The sequence below is a fragment of the Amblyomma maculatum genome, chromosome 1, assembly GCF_055883805.1.
Source record: "Amblyomma maculatum isolate TAMU_Amacu chromosome 1, ASM5588380v1, whole genome shotgun sequence".
NCBI lineage: Eukaryota > Metazoa > Arthropoda > Arachnida > Ixodida > Ixodidae > Amblyomma > Amblyomma maculatum.
In genome coordinates, this window is record NC_139344.1 from 351,194,127 (window position 1) to 351,215,524 (window position 21,398).

At 46.7% G+C, this 21,398-nt stretch overlaps 1 protein-coding gene across 1 annotated transcript in view; it reads left to right on the forward strand.

The window, feature by feature from the left end:
- Positions 1–2,330: 2,330 nt before the first annotated feature.
- The window catches only part of barc (RRM1_TatSF1_like and RRM2_TatSF1_like domain-containing protein barc), a 31,282-nt gene continuing 12,214 nt past the window's right edge, over positions 2,331–21,398 (forward strand). The window contains exons 1-4 of the mRNA XM_084590312.1: positions 2,331–2,738; positions 5,101–5,293; positions 8,197–8,396; positions 17,384–17,556. Of these exons, the coding sequence (XP_084446438.1) occupies positions 2,592–2,738; positions 5,101–5,293; positions 8,197–8,396; positions 17,384–17,556 (713 nt within the window). The 5' untranslated portion in view covers positions 2,331–2,591. The remainder of the gene's footprint in view (positions 2,739–5,100; positions 5,294–8,196; positions 8,397–17,383; positions 17,557–21,398) is intronic.

The following is a 21,398-nucleotide window of genomic DNA, read 5'->3' on the forward strand; positions in this document are numbered from 1 at the left end:
ATACCTGAAACAATGATTGGTTTCAGGGCTAATTTATCAACGCAAGACGTCATGATACAGCTAAAAAAAGACGTGGTTGATCCTGGGTACGGCACGGGCACCAAGGCTATCTTGGGGCTCGACCTAACTAAGGCCTTTGACAATGTTACCCATGAGGCAATATTGAGGAACCTATCGGACATAAGACCGGGGGGTAGAACCTTCCGGTACATCAGATCGTTTCTGGAGGGTAGGACTGCGGAGATTATAGTCGGAGAAATGAAATCGGATCCCTTCCCATAGGGGGGCAGGGGGACACCGCAAGGGTCGGTATTATCGCCGTTCCTATTTAATCTCGCCTTGATCAAGATACCACCCAGGCTGCAAGGGATATCGGGACTTAAACATACATTTTATGCGGATGACATTACTCTTTGGGTAACAAGAGGCAGTGACGCACATTTGGAAGAAACTCTACAGCACGCGGTGGATATTGTTGAGGAGCTAGCAGGGGAAGCAGGACTCTCGTGCTCTCAGCCCAAGTCCGAGCTTTTTGTGCTGATGGACAAACCAAGAGGGATACATGCGAGGCACTATGTGCCGCCACCGCCTTTAGAGGTCAAAGTGGGTACCGGTCGCTGAGGTCCAAACGATCAGGATCCTGGGTATGTATCTGCAGACTAACAGGAAAAATAGCGAGTCCTTGAAAAGGCTTAAAAATACGGTCAATGCTACCGTGAAGCTAATCAGGAGAATCGCTAATCGTAAGAGAGGTGTTAAGGAAAAGGACTTGTGTGAGCTGGTGCAGGCGTTTGTGCTCAGTAGAATAGTGTATGCGACGCCTTATTTGAAGTTGGACGCGACGGAAAAAGGCAAGGTGGAGGCTATGATTAGGCAGGCATATAAAGCGGCCCTTGGGTTGCCTCACAATGCGTCTACCGAAAGGCTGCTGGGATTAGGGGTGCACAACACCCTAGAAGAACTACGGGAGGCGCACTTGGTGATGCAGCTCGGTAGGCTTTCAAAAACAAAAGCAGGAAGGGACATATTGGAAAGGATCGGCATTGGAGTTGACGCTCCAGCTGGTGACACTAAAATTCAGATTAGGCGGGAAATGCACAAGGGCTTGTACATAAAACCTTTGTCCAAGAACATGCATCCAATACATCACGAGGACCGCAGGAAGGCAAGAGCAAAGCTTTACATGTTAAGTACGGGAAGTACAACGGGGCAGTCTATGTAGATGTCGCCGAGTATAAAGACAAGGACGCATTTGCAATTGCGGTGGTGGACGGGCGGGGACGCTTGATCGCCTCCGGATCAGTCAAAACCCGCTCTCCAGAAACTGCAGAGGAAGCGGCGATAGCACTAGCTATTACCAGTAGTAATGCTGACTTGATCTTCAGCGATTCCAAAACAGCCATCCGAAATTTGGCGAGGGGCAGAATATCTGTCACAGCGGCGCGATTGCTGAATCGGGCCACGGGGCGAGGGACTACGGAGGCGGAAATTGTCTGGGTACCAGCACACTCTGGGAATCCTGGGAACGAGACGGCTCACATGAATGCTCTAGGTTTCGTCAGCCGAGTAGGTGAGCCGGACGTTCCGGGAAGGTCCACGAGAGATGGGCTGGTATCCTTTCAGGACATTACTAATAATTTCAAACTTGAGCGGAGGATTTACCCATCCCCGGACAAGGAATTGGTGAAGGCGCAGGAATGCGTCTGGCGACGATTGCAGACTAGATGTTTCTTCAACCCATACGTGTTCAGCAAAATCTACCCGGACATTCAGCCGGAGTGCAAATGGTGTCAGGAATTGGCAACCTATGACCACATATTATGGAGCTGTAGCATAGCACCGCCACCGGCGGATATTATGCGTGATCCTTCCCTCGAGCAGTGGGAGGCCGTGTTGGCCAGCTCAGACCCGGTCGTCCAGACCAGGGCCGTGGAGTGGGCCACCCAGGTCGCCGTCAGCCATGGGTTGATGGCCATCTAACACGGAACCATCCATACATGCTCTCTGACGAAAATAAAGTTTTTCCATCCACCATCGACCAGCACTTTTTTCGCTGCTACAGTGCCACCTGGTAAATATGATATGTAGATGGTCGTGCGCATTCATGCGCCAAATTTGAAACATTTTCCTGTTCGCGCATAGACATCGATCATTGGTTTCAGTTTCGTTTTTCATTCTTTGAATGATGTAACTCTACTTTTATTATTGGTGTTAGAAAAAAAAATATTGTTTAATGAATAAATTGTTGGTAATACATTTAAATAAAAACAATAACGCCAATTCTTTTCACGCAACAGAAAAATTGCGTTTAGCAACACTGTTCACCGCCAACCGCCATTTTCATTGATGATGGCGTGCGTTTCTCACCGATATCACCGACGTAAACAAACATAATTCTGACTGATTCTGACTGTTTTTCTCTTGTTTTCCCCGCAACTAGATTCAGTTCACTGCGGCAGTAAGTGCACACTGCACCTGCTTTATGATGAGCATGCTTCTGTAACCACCAAGCAGTTGTGTTCACTAAAACTGCGCTGCCGTCAGCTCCGTGAGGGCTCAAAGGCGATTGCGCAGTGACCACCTCGTGAAGGATGAGCGACGAATTCGAGCTGCAGTTGGCACTGGAGAAGAAGGAGAAAGAGCGCCAACAGTCCGGCTCCGATCCGTACACTTACGTGGATCCCAACGACGGCACTGTTTACGAGTGGGACCATGCGAAACATGCATGGTTTCCAAAGGTCTGTTTACAATCATCCCTCTGCGCTGAGTCGCTGCTTATTGGAACGAACTTGCGTGTCCTAATCGAGGCACATATGTTTAGCTGACTCTCTGCCGGCATAAAGCGCCCAACGTTTTCGGCGCGACTGGCAGGGCCGGCGAGCGACATGGCCATGCTACGTCGACTACGACAAGCGAGGCAAGAAACCGCCGCCTCGAAAATAGCAACGCATTATCGGGCAACTGCGACCGCTTGCGACTTCAGATTAAGCGGGGTGTGATATGTGCACTCGACTCGACGGGCCGTTTCAGTCGGTGAAGTTCCTGTGGCGAGGGGCTTGATGTTCATTTTCATCATTTCCTAGTCAGAGCCACCTTGTTTACAGCTTGCAGAAATTATATCCGATTTCTCGAAACGGCCTTGCACGAACAGCTTGCCTTGATCTGTGCCTATACATTCCCTCAGATTGCCGACAGGCACTGGTACCCGTACTAAGCAAATATCCATCACTTAGAAACTAACAAAAAGAAGAAAGACCGTCAAAGTATAGCTTTGCGTAATTTTTTGTATTCCAGTCCCAATTTCTGACCAAGTGTTTTTTTATAAGAACCCAATTGCGCACGATGAACTGTAGGATTTGCAAGTGCTAACGTTGCTTATTAAATTAACTATAGAAACTGGCGTTTGTATGAAATGACACTATGCACAAATTGAAGTTGGCCTGTATTGAAAGGGTACTACGAACAAATCTCGAAGAGAAGACTCGCTGTAAATGGAACTTTCGTAGCCTACGAAAGACCAGGAAATGAAATACACGTGTTGCCCTCACCGGCCGATTCCGCAAGTTAAGTGCTTGCATCGACACCATTTTTAATATGCATTATGGAGGCTGCACTACACCACCAGTCACATCAAAACAGCAGCACCCGCCCTCTTCTGTAAGGACATCACAAGCTTGAATTGATTGGCGGGAAGATTTTGAATCCAAGCTTCTTGTTACATTTTTTGCTGCTGGTCAGATGTCAACATAGGCATAAAGAGCCAGAGATTTTGTTTCTACCAAGAACAGGAATTGGATAGAGTGGTCTGTAGTGGTGTGCCTTTGAAACAACGTTCATAAATGCCTCATCTAAATAAAACATGCTCACAGATTTGAGCACTGTGCATGAGTTAGTGTTTGTTTATGATTTTTTTTTCCATAGAGCTGTTGCTGATTTCATGCTCCTCTATACTTTTGCAGTTCTAACAAATGCAGGCCTCTTGCATATCCTGCTGCATCACCTGTTTCTGTTTTTTAATTTGCAACAAATGAGTTATGTGCAGCAATAATTATGTGCATTGTGATGTTTGTTTTCTTGCAGTCTTTACAGGGGAATTTAGGGCTATTGTAGCGCTTCTTTCTCCAAAAATGTAGTCAGGGGAAGTTAATGGAAATACTTACCTTGTAAGCTGTCTGTCTGGGAGATGTGGATTTAAGAGACAAATTCTTCGCAATAGATGGTGGCTGCTGTGAATCCTTCAAAATACTCGGCTATATAATTAAATGTCTTTTTTTTTTGTTTGTTTATGTGTTAGAGGGCATTGAAGCTGGGTGGCCTTTGATAAAGCAGTGAAATTCAGGGATTTTCTGCTTTTAATTGTCTTCTGTAGAGTCAGCACTTGCAGTTAAGGTAGCACTTATGTGAGTAACATTTTCTCATGCAGATTGAAACAGAGGTCACAGGCTCAATGCAAGTTTAAAATACATTGTGGCAGGCATGTTTATCTCTTTTTTTTTTTTTTTTATCAGAGCTTTCTTTAAAGAGTGGGTAGAAGGCATGCGAGTCAATCCAAACTGTCACTTCTTGTCCAGAAAATAGATTCCTGTATGCTGAACACTCATTGGAAGGTTTTATGCGCTTTGGTAGATCTGTGTTAGCAGCTCTGTTCCAAGTGGCGTGCATGCTGCATTTTGCTTGAAGCAATTCTCACTCGGCCTTATGATGAGATGAGCTGTGACAAGTCATGCAGCTAGCACAACACATTAAATGACCCTCTGGCAGTGTGACAGCAATTTTATGACTTCGAAAAGGAAAAACTGTTATTGCCGTTGTTGCATGAATTTAGTCAAACATATATATATTTATAGAGAGAGAGAGAGAGAGAATTTTTGCTGTGTAGTACATTTTTTTTTCCTTTCTCATACTTTATTGTATTCATTAAGTTCATTAAGGCTTTAATATTCAAAACTTCTTTCTGTATGTGGGGGAATCAAGTGTAGAACAGAGTCAAATATAAGTGAAACAACTGCTCAGATGTGAGTCAGTTGTAAAACCTTTCATATTGCATGGTGCATAGGAGGCAGCCAGTTTAAGTGTGTTTCAACTCTTGCTCTTTCTCAGTTGACGGAGGACTTCCTGGCAGCCTACCAGGCAAACTATGGTGCCACTGATGAGGCGACTGGTCAAGGGGCCGGTGATGCCAGTAGCTCGAGCCAGGCGGTTTCTGTGACGGAGAAACCAGCTGCTGGCTCACACCATCCTCCAGAACAGTCAAATCAAGCCAAGCCAGCCAAACCTAAGCCAAGTGAACCAAGTATGGCAGCATTTGTTGTTTTTTCAGGGGACCTTGGAGACCATTCTAGATTTGCCATTAAGAGCAAATGCTCATTGAAATGTGTAGTCAGTAATGCAGACCTGATGTATGTCATGTTGAAATGCAGTGTGTTTATGCAAGGTCTTAAAAAGGGTTTCTCACCTACGATGGGCCAGTCCTCGTGTAAAAATACTGAACTTGCTCCCTGAGGCCTGAAGGCAACTTTGTGCACAATTTTTTTTTTTTTTTTGTCAGAATGCTTGCAGTCTGTTAGGAATATAATTTCTCTCACTTTGTGTGTTTGTGCAGCTGGGCAGTAGGGGGTATTGTGAAGTGTGTATCAGAGGGCTGAGTTGGCCTAGTTTGCTCCATATTCAGCTGAAGACTAGCTCAGTGAAGCGTGGACAGGAGCGACACAACATGGAGGCTTGGTAATAACTTTCTTCATTTTATTCATATGGAGGTACCCAGTGGTGTTCAGGCTGGAGCATATCCACTATAGTAAATAAGAATTAAAAGTGAAAGACAAAAATTGAAGTCTGGCGTGAATGTAAATGAGAATCCCAGCACAAAATTACATCAAGAGTAAAGGAATGAAGAACACTGTTAAGCACCATGTTTTTCCGAAGAGGAGGACTGGCTGCTGCTGCAGTCACTCCGCCAGCGCACAGTGTATGGCTAGAGCACGTGCAACAGTAAAACCTCGGTGATAACAATGTCATTGGGTCACGAAAAAATTTCTCATCTGAAATTTCTTGCATCTCTCATAGTCTGATTTGCTTTCAGTTGTTAAAACCGATAAACCAAATCATCATTTGAAATTTTGTATCATCAAAACAAACCCTCTTTGCATGCAGAAGCCACGGAAATGCATTCATGCAGATGTGTTTATTGCTGCCGAGGGATATATTTGTGGCCACTCAGCCACAGTTAACTATTCACAATGAATACAGCGTATCAGGCGATCACGACTCCTGCGATGTGTGCGCGTAGCACCATCACAAACTGATCCCTGTGCGTAGAGCACGACTAGTGATCGAGGGGTCGGCTATATGTTGATTGCACACAGCTGCGGGCTACTCCATTTGCCATGATGTAAGAACATATTTAGGTGCTGACACTCACTGCTCCAGGTGGCGTGGCCAGATCTTGGATAGCTAGTGCCATGCCTAGGGGTCTGTGCCAGTCGTTGAGCTGCGACGGCCGTAATGGAACTGCAGCGAGATCGTTCGGTGCTCCGGCGTTTGTGTGTGCTTTGTTAAGTGCAACAAGGGCTCCAAAGCACAGAAACTGTCATCGACACGTAATAACTCTCGACTACTTATGCTTTATTTGCTGGGACTGCACGAATGGGCGCAACAGCAGCGGGAATGCGGCCCCATGATCTATCAGAACTCGTTATCGAAATGCACCACATGACCTCTAAGGTACAAATTTACTCCCTCTTAAATATAAAGGATGAGCCTCAATGTGCATGTTCCCACAGTTGCGGGAAAGAGCCTATGCGTACATTTAAACATTGCTTGAGCAGTGTAATGTGCCAACGCTGTGAGATGATGTCCGCCGTATAGAGAATATTGTTAACTTTGGTCACCTGAGGTCTAATGTGCAGAGAAACCTCAAGGGCATTTCGGCATTTCACTTGTATCAGAAAGACTGTCTCTGCAGCCAGAAATAGAACCTGCACTGTTGTGCTACGTTGCAGTACGCCTCTGCTGCTATATGCTCGAGTGCTGGAATGAGCGGTGCGCGCAAGGAGGATCTGTGGTATGACTGCGTGTCCCCCCCCCCCCCCCCGTCCCCCCACCCGCCCCTAGCGCTCTGCAATGCAAAATAATAATTGGCTGGAACGGGAAAGTCGCTCTTCAGCACCCAACTTCTGAAGAAAAACAAGGCGGAGGGGCCACTCACCTGCGAAAATTCACAAAAAAAATTCGTAGAAGCAAACACGATCTCGTAAAGTACTTCATTATTTTTGAGGAAATTTGAATACAATAAGTCCTATGGGGGTTTCACGGGGAATGCAAAATGCTTTGTTGGGGCAAAAATTTTGTTGAAGCGGCGTTCGTTGTGCCGGGATTCAACTGTACTGCTGAATATTGTAACGTCTTGCTCTTTGAGTTTGCTAAAGCAAGCAATGGGCTCTGACGACGGTTTTGGTGTCTAGCTGACATCAATGGACATGGTCATTGGGAAGGCACTGCTGCGAAGTTTTCGAATCTTGTCAGAAAAATTCCTTTCACCTTCAACCTCGCATAAATATATTCAGTGTTAATCGTTTAATAGCCCCAACAGAAAAGACTTAGACTTGGAAACTGTCGGTGTAAAGGAGAATTCGTGCCACTGCTCTCTGGTCTCATGATGAACACCGATGGAGTGGCTGCAGCTGCTGCTGTTCTTTACAGTATGCTGAATTTCTTTCAGTGTCCTGTGATGCGGTAGTAACGACATAGAGTGCTTTGTTGCATACTGAGATACACCACCTAAAACACCACTTAGGCGTCTTGTGTAAACTTAGGCTACTGCCTTTTGTGGACCTCATGGGTGAAATGTATAGTGGATTAAATCGTCATTACTGCACTGTGATATTCAGCTACGGTTTTTTTGTCCCAGCAGTAGTTACCATGGTTGTGGGTGCAAAAGAAGAACTTCTGTTTAACTTAATTATTAGAGTCATAGAATAAAGTGGGACCCTCAAGTAGTTGCTACATAGTGAAAAAAAAAAGAAAAGAAAAGTAAACAGTAGCAAGTCGAATGTAGGCAATAGGAAAAATTTTTGGGAGTTTCTTTGAAAAAATAAAAAAAGAAACAGTATCAAATTAGAATGAGAAAGTTCATCTGTGGGCGTTGCAGGTAATGACTACTAAAGGAAACGGCAGCTGAGTGTGCCGTTTTGCATGCAGGCTGGTTTGAGCTGGACGACGCCCACAACACATGGGTGTACGTGAGCAACCTGCCAGACGACATAGACGAAGAGGAGTTCCTGGAGCTGATGAGCAAGTGTGGCTTACTCATGAAGGACGAAAAGGGCAACTACAAGATCAAGCTGTACCGCACGCGCGAAGGGGAACTCAAGGGGGATGCTCTCTGCTGCTACATCAAGGTGAAAGAGCTGCACTTGCCTGTTGGATATTTGATGGCAAACGTGGGCAGCCCTGGAAATGATTAGGGTGATAGTTCTTGGAGTTCAGGCAAGAGTACAGAAACTAACTGCTTTTGAGATTGTTACAGGGCTTTTCAAGGGCATTGGCATGTCCTCGTGGGTGTGGAGTGCTAACTGCTCTCTGCACTTTAGGTTGATGTTATACATAATACAGTCGCGGAAATTTACCTTGCTTTGAAAAATAACAGTAGACTATCTTTAAGATGAGCTTAAAGGGACCAGAAAGTTTGGTTGTCTTCTTAGAAGTCATTCCTAACATGTGCCCAAGTATATGTTGTATGAAGACAACCGATAAAATAATCTTCCACAGAAGACTAATTGCAAATACCAGATAAACATAGTTTAATGAAATGGTATAGAGCCCGCGATTCACAATTATATATGAAGTTATGTGCATATCTAATAATGTATAGTTATATAGAGAACCCAAGCTCAAGTTTCGCCGCGCGACGGCAGCGCCGCATTCCTGGCGTGGTGGCGAAGTATGAAACGATGGGGCTTCGCTGGAGCAGTGCGCTTACATCGAGCGGCCGTGTTCCTGTGCACGCGCGGCGATCGCGTTGCGCCTGGCGATTATTTGGAGATACAAAACGCTTCCGCTGATGCGAAACAGATGTACTAAGTAGCATTGTGTCATGGGAAGCCACAATAGTAGGCGAAGCACCAAAAGACGAGGCTCATGTGTGAAACTTCTCAGATTCCTTTGGAAGCGTGTCCGCAAGACCTGTTTTCCAACCGCATGACAGCGTTCTGAGAAGTCTCGCATTCCTTTGTGGAAACGAGAAGAGCCAATTTCTCCTTTCTTCGTAAACTCAGAAATGTTGACAGTTGACAAAAACGGCTTGGAGAGGCATCAAAAAAGTACATTGGTTTAACACCATGCATAAAAAGTGAGGAGGATCGAAGATTATCCTGCTGTTCGCTCCCCGCGTGTCTAGTTTTGTCGATTTTCTGTGCTCTCTCCCTGCTTTGTGAGTGCTCTGAAAGCAACCAAATCAACAGATGCGACGTCCACGATCGAGACTGATGTGTGAATGTGCCCAAAGTGCCCACAGCTGCCTTTTCATTTTTAGATTGTTGACCAAGAAAATATCTAGGAACGAGGCCTTCTTTTTTCGGGGGTAGGGGCGGCATTGGAAAACATGCCTTGCTGAGACGCTTTTACAGATTTTCGCAAATTGGCCAATAAGTGAACCAATTATTATTATTGTTATTATGATTATTATTATTATTATTAACGAAGATATGTCGGAAGTGCAGTACAAAAGTGATCCTAGCTATGGCTCGACTGACACTACTCGCACGGAGCACCCCATTGGTGTTACAGGGTTCGTGAGTGCAAACCAAATATTATCATAAATGAAGCACAACCATTTAATAAGGACCGAAATAAAACACTATGTAGTACAAGCTTGGATTTCACCTGCCTTCCGAGCCAGCGAGCCAGTTATGTCGCGTGCAGCGCACGGAGCACGCATGTGCTTATGAGATTGCTAGCTTTTTCCTCTTTGAAGAAAAACCTCCTTCGGACTATATACTTATTCTTCTACTGCAAGATTTCCTTTGGTATCGTTGTAATAATAAAAAACAAATCCGTGTATAGATCGCATGCTACAGGCCAAAACGATGGTCAACGAGTGGGCCACTTTATTTCGCAGTACTGATGATACTTTAGCAGTTTTAAACATATTACAGTGAAACCTCGTTATAACGAACAGTTAAAAAATTGGAAAATAGTTCGCTCTATCCGTAATTCGTAATATAAAATTTCGTAGAAAATACACGCAAGAGCAGCAAAATTCAATCAGAGAAGGCACAGCAACTCGGAGGGTGCCTACTTGGGTCATGTCCATTTATTTACGCGCAAAGAACTCCGCTATGGCTGCCTGCATTTTTGTGTTGATCGCGTTCCGTATTACGCCCTGTTCCACAGTTTGCAAACACTCAACCCACTGATCTCAATGGCACTGCAGTGGCGGCGCAGTAAATCCAATGCTGCAAGCGCTTCTTGTGAAGTCGGAATGTTCTCATCGTCTGCAGGGGGAGCCTGAGCTTCGTCTGCGGGAGGTTCAGAAACTTTCACAGCGATTTCAGCGTCCGTCAGTACAGCCGTGGTCGCCGCGATGTCATCGCCGCCTACAAAGTCCTCTCAATCATTGTTGCGGGCATGTCACCAACAAAACGCAAAAAATCGTTCCAGGCTCATCGAGCTCGTGGAGCTCTGCTTCTGCTTCGTCGGGATCGTCCCCATCGTCACTTGATGCACGGGCCTCTGCTGGAACAAAACCTGCGTGCCCAAAGTAGTTGGCAATTGTTCCGCCTTTCACGCTGTCCGATGCCGCTTCAATGCTCCCAGCAAGTCGATCTTCAAGTCCTGCTTCATGAAGCTTCATGAGAAGAGTGTCAATCAGTCTCCTCTTGTAAACTGCCTTGAAGGCCCTGATTTTATCTTGAGCTTGGTCTTTAACGTCAGTGCTGCTCTCTTTTTCACGTTCACCGTCATCACAGCACTACGCACACCCGCGCACCACACTCGACACGACGACCGAGGCAGCCTCTGCCGAACGCTACGACGGCCATGCCGTGACGCCGCTGCTAACACTAAAAACGCGAAAGACGCAAAAACCAAAAAGGCAAAAGCAACCTTCGATCGCGCCGCTGCTGAAGCGGCGCTGTTAGTAATTGTGAGATGCGAATGATTTCGGCATGCGGGGGTAATCTCGGAGGCCATGGATTTCTTTGGCTGTCAACTCCCAATGCGTCGTGGCATCTGTGGCACTGTCAGCGCCTGCGAGGTAGTCCTGAACGTTTGCTGCGCTGTACAACACACATGTAGTGCAACGAAGCCTGCCTCCTGCTATTAAAATGAGGTAGTGTTTGGCGTCGCAAAGTTCGTAATATTCGTTTTATGTCGAACTGCGTTCACTATGGGAAGTTAAAAATACATGTGTTTGACAAAATAATTTCGGAAGAGTTCAATATATTCAATAATTCATAATATGCGTGTTCATTATATCGAGGTTTGACTGTATATACGACAATATAATTACATAGCGGACTTACCTCGAGATGCGCCTCCTACGTTTTTGCTAATGTGGGACGCATTCACAATCAATATTTACTCATACCCTTCTGTTGTCTGCTCTACAGTGCAGACGTGAATAAAAAGTTTCCCGCCTATAATTAAGTATCCTTCATGAAAACGCGTCAGGTTGCTCAATAAGACGGAATGCAGGTGGCATGTAGCGGTGCCACCTGCATTCCGTCTTGATTGAGCAACCTGACGCGTCTTCCCACACGTGAAACGAACATTGTAACTGACACCTTGTAACCGCACCTGACGCATCCCCACCGGCGCTGGCGGGGGTGCGTCAAGGTGCGTGCTTGTGCGAGAGAAAGCGCACGGCGCACGCCGTGAAGGCAGCGAGCTGAGCCGGCAGCGTCCAGTGCGTGCTTTCCTGTCCGCTCGACAAAGCAGCGCGAGACGTCTGCATGTGCGGGGAAGCGAGCGAGCGAAAGGAGAAAACTTGCACGGGATGCCTAGGTGGTGCCGCCGCGTGTATCCCCAGTTTCTATTTTCCTGTCAGAGATGGCGCTCCCTGTCAGGAGCAGCAGCGCCACTCGACGGTGCTTTGGAAGCCTGTGCAGTTTTCCATTGAATACTCATAAAGCCTATGCAGAATGGAAACCAAGATGCGAGTTAGATATAATAAAAAATACCTTGAAAGTTTTACAGTAAATTCCGATTGCTTGGAGATATAGAAGCACTGAAATGTTGCGCAATCATGCGGGGGGCGCTGTGGGACTGTGGTAGAATTGCTGCTAAGGGGCCGATAAGGCAAGCTGTGCCTTGCATGGGCTCCACATTTGATGAAGTTTTTACCAGCAAAACTGCTTTTTGACCCCGCAACTGGTTTTGATTGAATGCCAACACCTCGCCAAAGCTGCTGGTGAGTGCCTCGAACTCCTATTTTTTCCCCAGAACTTCGAAAAGTTTGACTCGAAGTGTGTAATTATGCTCCACGCACTTACCAGCTTTTTCGGCAGGAAATGCAATAACGTAGCGAGAGGCCGGGATCTGCCTGCCATGGAATTCAACCTGGATGAGGGGCGTGAAGGGCTTAGCGCCTGAATGCGCCTGCTCGAGAAGCAATCCAAGGAACCCGGAGTGATGCGGACAGGGAAAGCGGCCTCTGCGGCAAGCATTCGCTCAAAGGTCGATAAGAGAGGTGTGACCTGTCTCCACAAAAGACCACTGCCGCGGCTGACCGTCGAAGACTTCAAAATCAGCTTCCACCTTACTGCGGGTGTTAATGTGGCCCAACACAACGCGAGAGAGTTACGGGCAGCTGTAGCAGCCAACAGTCATGGGCACCAACTTGGCCAAGAATATATTCCAACGCAGATCTATTTGCCAACTACGCCAAGGTCAAGCATCTCAAGATACGCAGCAACAATATGGCGTTTCACTCATCTCTTCACGGACGGGGCTCGACCAGGACTCATCTGCTATGCCTGGAGCCGTGAGTCGCCGCGGGACTTGCTTAGAGAATTATGCTTGGTGAATCCCTTCTGACCAATTGTCCTGGCTAGTGACATAGAGCCACCTCATCTTCAGTGCTTATCCACTTCAAAGCTGAAGAGCTTCTGCTTTTTGTCAAAATGTTTGGCATTCTTTACCCAGTTTTTTCTTCCCCCCGAAAATTGAGGCCTGTCGAAACTGCAGACAAGCCGGCTATAGAGGTGATGTGTGCCCCATGCCGAATCGCTGCACCTGCCCAGGCTGGGGTCAGAAGCACCCGTCGGGCTACCCCAGCACTCCAACTGTTCTATGGGGGCACCCACTTGACAAAGCCTGCAAGAAACGCTTCTAACATGGCAATAGTCGTCGCTACCGTCCACAACAGAGATAGCAGCAACAGCAGCAGTAGAAGCTGCAGCTTGGGAAGGAGACTTTTCTAAGAATTCAAGAAGGAAACCGTGGCAGAAGCAGAAGTCCCGGACGAACTGGATCAAAGAGCCGAAACCTGGGGAATCAACTCAGAAAGGTGTGCTATGCAGAGCGAGCCTCCTACTCTACTAGACCGCACTCCAAAATCTAGACAGAATTCTAAGGCTCAGGAGATTATCGAATGTTTGATTAGAGAGAATCAAGAATTAAAGCGATAGTTGGCTCTGGTGCTGGAATGTTTAAATACACTCACACCACCCTCTCCTCCTCCCCCAACGACCTCTCCCTACCTAACTATCCCGCCCTCCACATCGGAGGCTGATATAGATGACCAGTCACAGACTGATCGTATAGGAGCCTCTTCCCCCACAATGCAAAAAAGAAAAGTTTACGTGAGTGGAAAACCAGCCCAGACCTTACCTTTGCTAAGAACATCCGACAAGTGAACTGGGCTCACACAGGAGTCAAGCAGCAATCATCACATCCTAACAAGAACCTTACCATGTGCCAGTTTACAGTCACAGTTCCACCTTAAACTTATTGTAGATTGGTACAAGTTCTGGCAAATCTGGAACCACAACCTGACCGAAGAAATTTAGAGCTACATTGACTGGGCTTCTAAACTCCAATCTGATGTAGCGTTTAGTGGAAAATTGGCCCTGGCAGAACATATTGGCGACCATGTAGACAGCAGGCTGCTCCACCTCTGGCAGGCATATCAAATTTGGAGAAACAATAACTCAGATCGAAGCATAATCGTAAATTAAAACAGAAAATGATGCAGACGCACCAGCTCGTCACCAGACACGCTGCCAAGCTCTCATTACGGCAATGGAATCTGTTATGGAACTGACTAGATGGCACTCTACGCGGGAAAAACTCGTGGTTCCTCCTCCACTATATGTTAAACCCGTGCTCCTCCCGCTCGGAAAATAATAAACAAGTCACCAAACTTCTACACAAGGTAGAGCAGCAAGATCAGGACCTTGAACCAGGTCTTAAAGCCATATACTACTTCCCCGTTCTAAAACAGGAACCATCACTGACCTACAAAGAAACTGCCAATTCAGAATTGGACGCTCCCATCACCGAGGCAGAGGTAAAGACGGCGCTTGGCAAGCTTTGCACCACATCCACCCCAGCTTTAGATGGAATTACTAGAAAAGGGCTCCAAAATTTCGACGCTAAATCATTGCCCCTCTCACTAGTTAGATCAATCACCATTGAGTGAAGGATCACTGCCCCTGTAATGGAGGTCAGCTAAGATAGCTTTCATTCCCAAGCCTGACACCTTTAGACCTTATGAACATGAGACCCATCTTTCTCGTCTCAAGCACTGGCAAACTCGTGGAGCATATGGTCCTAAATTGCCTTAATGGAGCTATATGGAGAAAGAACCCCCCCCCCCCCCCCCCATCTAGGTTAGGCTTCAAAGCGGGATATGCTGCTGCCTCTTTTGGCAACAGATCTGTCTGCCTACAATTAGGCTTAGGCACAGTAAAAACTGAACCTTTCATGCTTAAAAGGAACGGAATGCGCCAGGGTGCAGTTTCATCCCCCGTTTCTTTTCAGCGTTACTGCTACCCTGTCAGTGCAGAATCTTGCCAAGCTTCCTGTGGTCAGTCACTCCTTTTTTGCGTATGACATCACCATCTGAGTCTGTACAAGTAGCCGTGACGAAATTGAATCAAAGTCACAGCTTTCTGCTAACACTGTTGCCACACAAGCAATAGCATTGGCCTAAGCCGTTTGGCAGCTAAATCAGAACTTCTGGGCATGGACCTAAAAGAACAGCACCCTCCTAACGTTCAAGTCATGCACTTCTGTCTGCAGGGTCAGTAAAATCAAAATCCTGGGACTCAATATTTCAGACAACAGCTCCAATGCTGAGACCATAAAATTAACCAGCACAGCAATTTTCAGTAGCCGCTCCACTAATTAAGCAAGCATCTCTCCAATTGCCATTATGGCATGAGGGAAGCACACACACGTTGCCTCATTCAGGCCTTTTGCCTATGCAGATGACACTCTTGAAAAGCTGGTGGAAGGCATCTCAGAGGTCAGTACCATAGGCTTTTACATACCGCAAGAGGTTGGCAAACACTCTTACGTCGACTCGGGATAAACTTCCTTGCCCATACCACAGCCACGCAAACTCCTCCCACTGCTGTCAGTAATAATCTGCACATTCTGGTGCCTTCCCAAAAACACCCACGTGGAACGTGATTGAGAAAGACTGAAAGCTAGAGCCAAGGCTGTGCACAAGAACTATCCTCCTCACACTCCACTTACGTAAACACGGCCAGATATTAAAACCGACCTTCCCACTTACTGTACCCATGACGTCAGCCAACCATCGAACAGTCCCTGGATGTCACCTGTTATTCTGATGGGAAAGGTGGTACACTTTGATTCTGTGTGGACTACTGCCACTTGAACAGTGTAGCAAAGACCGATGTGTACCCCTCCTCCTGCATTGACGACACACTTGACTGGCTTTTCAATGCCAGGTACCTCTCATCGATGGATCAAAAGAGCGGTTACTGGTTTATAGAAGTCGACAAATGGGGTCACTAGAGGACCGCTGTTATCATGCCAGATGGCCCTTATGAGTTCAAGGTAATGCTGTTTGGTTTTTGCTCAGCACCAGCGACATTTCAGTGAGTAATGGAGATGGCACAGTGCTGTTAGGCTTAAGGTGGAAAAGCTGCGTAGTATATTTAGACGACGTCATTATCTTCATGACCACTTTTGGAGAGAACATGCATAGGCCGAGGGCAGTACTGTAAGCAATCAATTCTTCCAGACTTACTCTTAAGCCTGAAAAGGGTCGCTTAAGCCTACCAAGAACTGCTGTTCCTTAGCCACATAATTAACAGAGATGGTGTACGTCCCGACCAGCAGGAGATGGCTTTCGCCCTGCCACCTCAACCCAACGAAAAGAAAGCCATTTGCAGGTTCCTAGGACTTTGTGCCCTCTATAAATGTTTTGTGAAAAATTTATTGCACATTGCCGAATCACTGACCAAGCTTGCCAAGGCGATGAGCTGTTTAGATGGGAAGTGCCGCAAGTGAAAGCCTTCAAGAAACTCCAGTGTTGCTTGCAGTTCACCCCATTCTAGGACAATTTGACGAAAATGCAGACACAGGATGCAAGCAGCCTCGGTCTAGGCACCATGCTTGTTCAGAGGAACGGTGGGGTTGAGCAAGTGATCGCCTACGCTAGTAGGTCGCTCTCGAAAGCTGAAGGCGATTACTCATTGACTAAGAAAGAGTACCTCGTGCTCATCTGGGCCGCTTCTAATTTCTGTCTGTGCTTATACGGTTGGCCATTCAAGGTTGTAAGTTATCACCACATTCCGGGCTGGTTTGCCAACTTGAAGGATCCTTCCCACCATCTAGCTCATTGGAGTCTGTGTCTTCAAGATTTCCACATCACTGGGGTCTACAAGTCTGGCTTCAAGCATTCAAATGTAGATTGCTTATCACGAGCCCCTGTCAAAGCGCCGTCTAAAGAAGACGATGATGCCTTCTTGGGACTAGTAAGCACTAACAGTTGGCAGTGCTGAAATCAAACATAACTGAAATCAATTGCGAAATTTCCATAGCTAGCTTTTATCATTCCACATGATTCTGCACTGCAGTTTCCCATGATTCTGTTAAAATTGCAGATTTTAGTATTTTTCTCGAAATTATGTGTTCACAGATGCATTGGCTTTATGTTATTTTTGTTTAATTATTAATGCTGCAGGAATTCGTGCTGTGTAAGCAGTCACATATCTCAGTGTTGCAAGCGTTGCCCACCGTCTCTTAGCCTTTAGTGCCTGCACCGTATATCATGGGCAGCCACCCTGTTTTGGTGTGATGCAGAGTTTGGACAGGCCACTCTGTTTGGTGTGACGCAGAGTTTGGACAAGCCTGTTTGGTGTGACGCAGAGTTACCCCCCCCCCCCCCCCCCTTCCTTCTCGTAAACAGGTGGAGTCGGTGGAGTTGGCGCTGCGCATCATTGATGGCTACCGGTTGCGAGATAAGGAGATCCGTGTGGAGCGGGCCCAGTTCCAGCTCAAGGGCTCCTACGATCCGACTATGAAGCCCAAGAAGAAGAAGCAGGCCAAGGACAAGGAGAAACTCAAGAAGAAGATCGAGAAGTAAGCGCGACGAGCCCCCCCTTCTTTTGACTTCGCCTCTTTTTTTTCTGACTTGAACTGCTTAATATACTGATAATCAGGCAGCTTGGTATGCGGGTATTCTATGACGGTGCCTTTCTCATCTGCTTTGTTTGTACCCCATCTTCCTTCATTCCATGAGCTGTCTTAAAGCGACTGAACTACATGGCCTAATGGTAGCAGATTTTTTCGGGTCTCATAAGGACTTGGGCAAATACTGATCTTACTGATACTGAGGCAGGGAGCAGGAAATGAAACGAATCTCTGTACTAGCACTTCACTGGAAAATTTTTCATATCTATAGTCTGAGAAGGTGTTTGTGGAAACTGGGTCATGATCCCACCACTCCTAGCGCCTACTGTTTGGAAGGTGCTGGCAGTATTGAGAAGTATTCTGGTTAATTATGGCTATGATTTGCTTTAGGCAGTGTGTGTAATGGCCTCTATGGAAAGGAAAATGACAGGCACAACGATAAGGAGATGGGAAAAGAGCTGAGTGGGGCAGGGAACAAATGTTCATCATAGTGGAAGTCGAGAAGAAAAAAGCGGTGGACAGGGCAAGTAATGTGAAGGCAAGATAACCAATGGTTGCTAAAGGTGACTGACTATATTCTAAGAGAATGCAAGCGTAGCTGGGGATAGCAGAAGATTATGTTTGCAGATGACATTGAGGAATTTGCTGGGACAAGGGGGCTTCAGCTGGCAGGATACGGGAGAGTGGGAGAGGCCGTCATCCTGCAGTGAGTGTAGTCATCCAGATGACAAGTACAAAGGTGATTGTTTTTGAACCTTAGTGTGGCTGTTGGTGCACAGAAGGGCTTCGGTTTTATTTCGTTGTTAGAGTTACACACTGAAACAGGGCCTTTGATTAGTTTTTACCAAGTAAAAAAAATAAACTTCACAACAGCAGAAATAAGCAGGCTTTATTGCAGGTGACAAAATGAATTTTGATATGTTTCTTCAAAATAAAAACGTGACTACCGTAAAATTCCGAGCAAGCGCCCCCACCTCTAGCAAGTCGAATCACTGGCAAAGTAGGGGGGGGGGGGCTATCCCGGAACGGCGGCGAAATTCAAGATGGCGGCGACATTTCCCCGCCAGAAGAAAAAAAGCGCAGTGCACATGGATTGAAAATTTTATTTACCTTTAGGAATGTGAACTACATTGATACTGAGTGAAAGATTTATGATAACTATATCAATCACTCTGAAAACCATCAAAAGACTCCTCCGAGTCAGTCACAAAGAAAAGTTCACAGCACTCAGCTTGAAGCCCACCCCGGTCATCTGGCACCACGACTCCAACATCTGCCAGTCCGCCATGCAGGTCGCCGTCCTCCGAGCCATCGAGTGCGTTAGTGATGTCGCATTCCTTGAAGGAGCGTGCCACAGTCTCCTCGGGTACAGCAGCCCATGCCTGGGCAACAAAATCAAGCACATGCTGGCGCGACGGCTTCTTCAGGTTTCCTTTGAACGTCCTCTCTTCTTCGCGCATATATTCTTCCCACAAACACCGTAGGGTGGACTTGAACGGCTTGTTCCAGTACACGTCAGCTGGCTGCAGGATGCTCGTGCACCCCGCAGGCACATAGAGCACGTCAGTATCGCGCTCCTTAAAAGCATTCTTCGCAGCTTGCGTTTTGTGGATGGGCGCCTGGTCCAGTACCAGCAAATGCCGCACGTCATCGACGTTTGGGCCCCAGATTCTTGATAGCCACTCCTGCAGCTTTTCAAATGTCATCCAGCCATTTTTTGTGGCGGTGGGACGAACATTTCCTACGAGTGAAAGAAAAGAAAAAAAAAGTCAGCGCTTTGATAGAACGAACTTTACGACATCGTGATTCCTCGCCCCACTGAAGAAAAAAAAATCATTCTCACCTGGTATGCGAAGGCTCGCGAAGGCCCTGGCTGGAATTTTCCCGGTTGGCTCCTTGAAAATAATGAAGGCCGGGAGCTTGTGGCCGGTGGCGCATGTGGCTAGGCAAACTGTGAAGCCGCGTCGGGCACATCCAGTGTTTGCTATCCGTATGGTGCTTTCGCCGACCACGTTGTTCGTCCTGCTCGCTGGGTTATCTGTTCGGACCATCGTCTGGTCCATATTGGCTATGTTGTACAATGCGTAGTCGTTGCGCCGTCGCAGGGAGTTTACGGCAGATCGAAAGGCACTAGCTGCCTCTGCAAACTCTTCGGGCGTCTTCTGACTTTCGTTCGTAGAACGGCGCATTGATACGCCGAACCGCTGCTTCCATCGACTTACGTAATGGCTGGAAGCAACGAAGTTTTCCAACTGCATGTTTTTGGCTATTCTGACAGCCTCTTTAGAAAGAAGCCGGTTACTAACAGCACGTCCTGCCGCTCTTTCCCCCTCGAAGAACTCGAAGAACGCATTGTCCACGTACTCGCTGAAAACTGGCGCGCCGTTACTCAACTTTCTTCGGAGTTTTGCTCTCCCATAGTTTTGTTGAAGCAACTTCTCGAAATCTTTGTCCCATTCTCGTACCCGTTTGCGGTCGAGCTTGAAATGCCGAGATGTTTGGTGCACGTTTCTTCCGTTTTCCCGATGCCATTGCACAACCTCAACTTTCTTCGCCACTGTGTACGAATGCATCGGCATCGCGAACTTCTCTAAGCAAAAACAAGTCGACAAATGGCGCGTGCGAACGAGCATATGCGTGCATGCATGCGGGTGGATTGAAAAGCAGGATTGGATTGGATTGTTGGACGGGATGTGGTAGACCGGTGTTGCTTGGGCGTGATGCGTGACAAGGGCGGCGGGTGGGAGGGGGCGCTTTCCCGGAACGGCGCGGAAATTTGAAATTGACAGTGAAATTAGGGGGGGGGGGGGGCCGCTTGCATGGGTGGGGGCGCTTGTTCGGAATTTTACGGTAAATCAAATTGGGATAGTGCAAAACATTGGCCCAAGCCATGTTTTTTTTTTTTTTTTTTTTCAACCTCTGCTTAGTTTCATAAGCCGGACTTTTGCTTCATCCAGCTCGCATAAGTGCTTGCTAGTTCATCACATTCAGTGTTTAAGAAAATAGTTCAAGCGTAATTTATTCATTTTATGGTCATTAAATATGAGTTCTTAGATGTGAAGGGTGTCCAAAAAGCAATGCCCACCATTTTTTTTTTCTTGGTCAGTTTTTGTTAAAAATTTACAAACTTCACAGATACTACAGCTGCATATCTGTTCAACCTAAAATAATTTCTTTTTATAGACTTCCTTCACTCTGGCTGCATCACGAAGATGCAGTGGCGTTGTCGTCGTCAGTGACGTTCGCGCGGTAGACAAAACAACACTTAAGTCGCTTTTGCCTATTGTGATTGTGAGGTGGTTTGCTGCTGCCAGGAAAAGACAGAGCACCATGCTGATAGTAGTTTCGTTGCCAGGGCATGGGCTGAAAGGCACAGGAAGGGAAGTTTAGTAACCTTGCATAGGTTTCTTGCTGATGAAGGTTGCTGTAAACAGTGGGCCACCACGGTCAAGTGTGAAGGCTGGATAGTGACGCCGACTCATCGAATATGCGGTAGATACCTCATCACGGCTAAGCTGCAGCTTATTCACCTTTACGCCAGAGCGGCCTACCTGCTCAAAGGTTGCTAATAACTCTAGTTTGGCCTTCTGTACAACACTTAATGGGATCTTGGTACTGTTTTGGTGCAGATGCGACTGTGCACTAATCTATGTAGACAAGGGAGCCAGTATATCGTAATGCGTAGGCCTGTTTCTTTGTTGACGCATGTGTCGATGAGTTTACCTATGTAAACTACAGCCAAATCCAGTTAATAACAATACCGCTTTGAACATTATATTGGATATAACAAT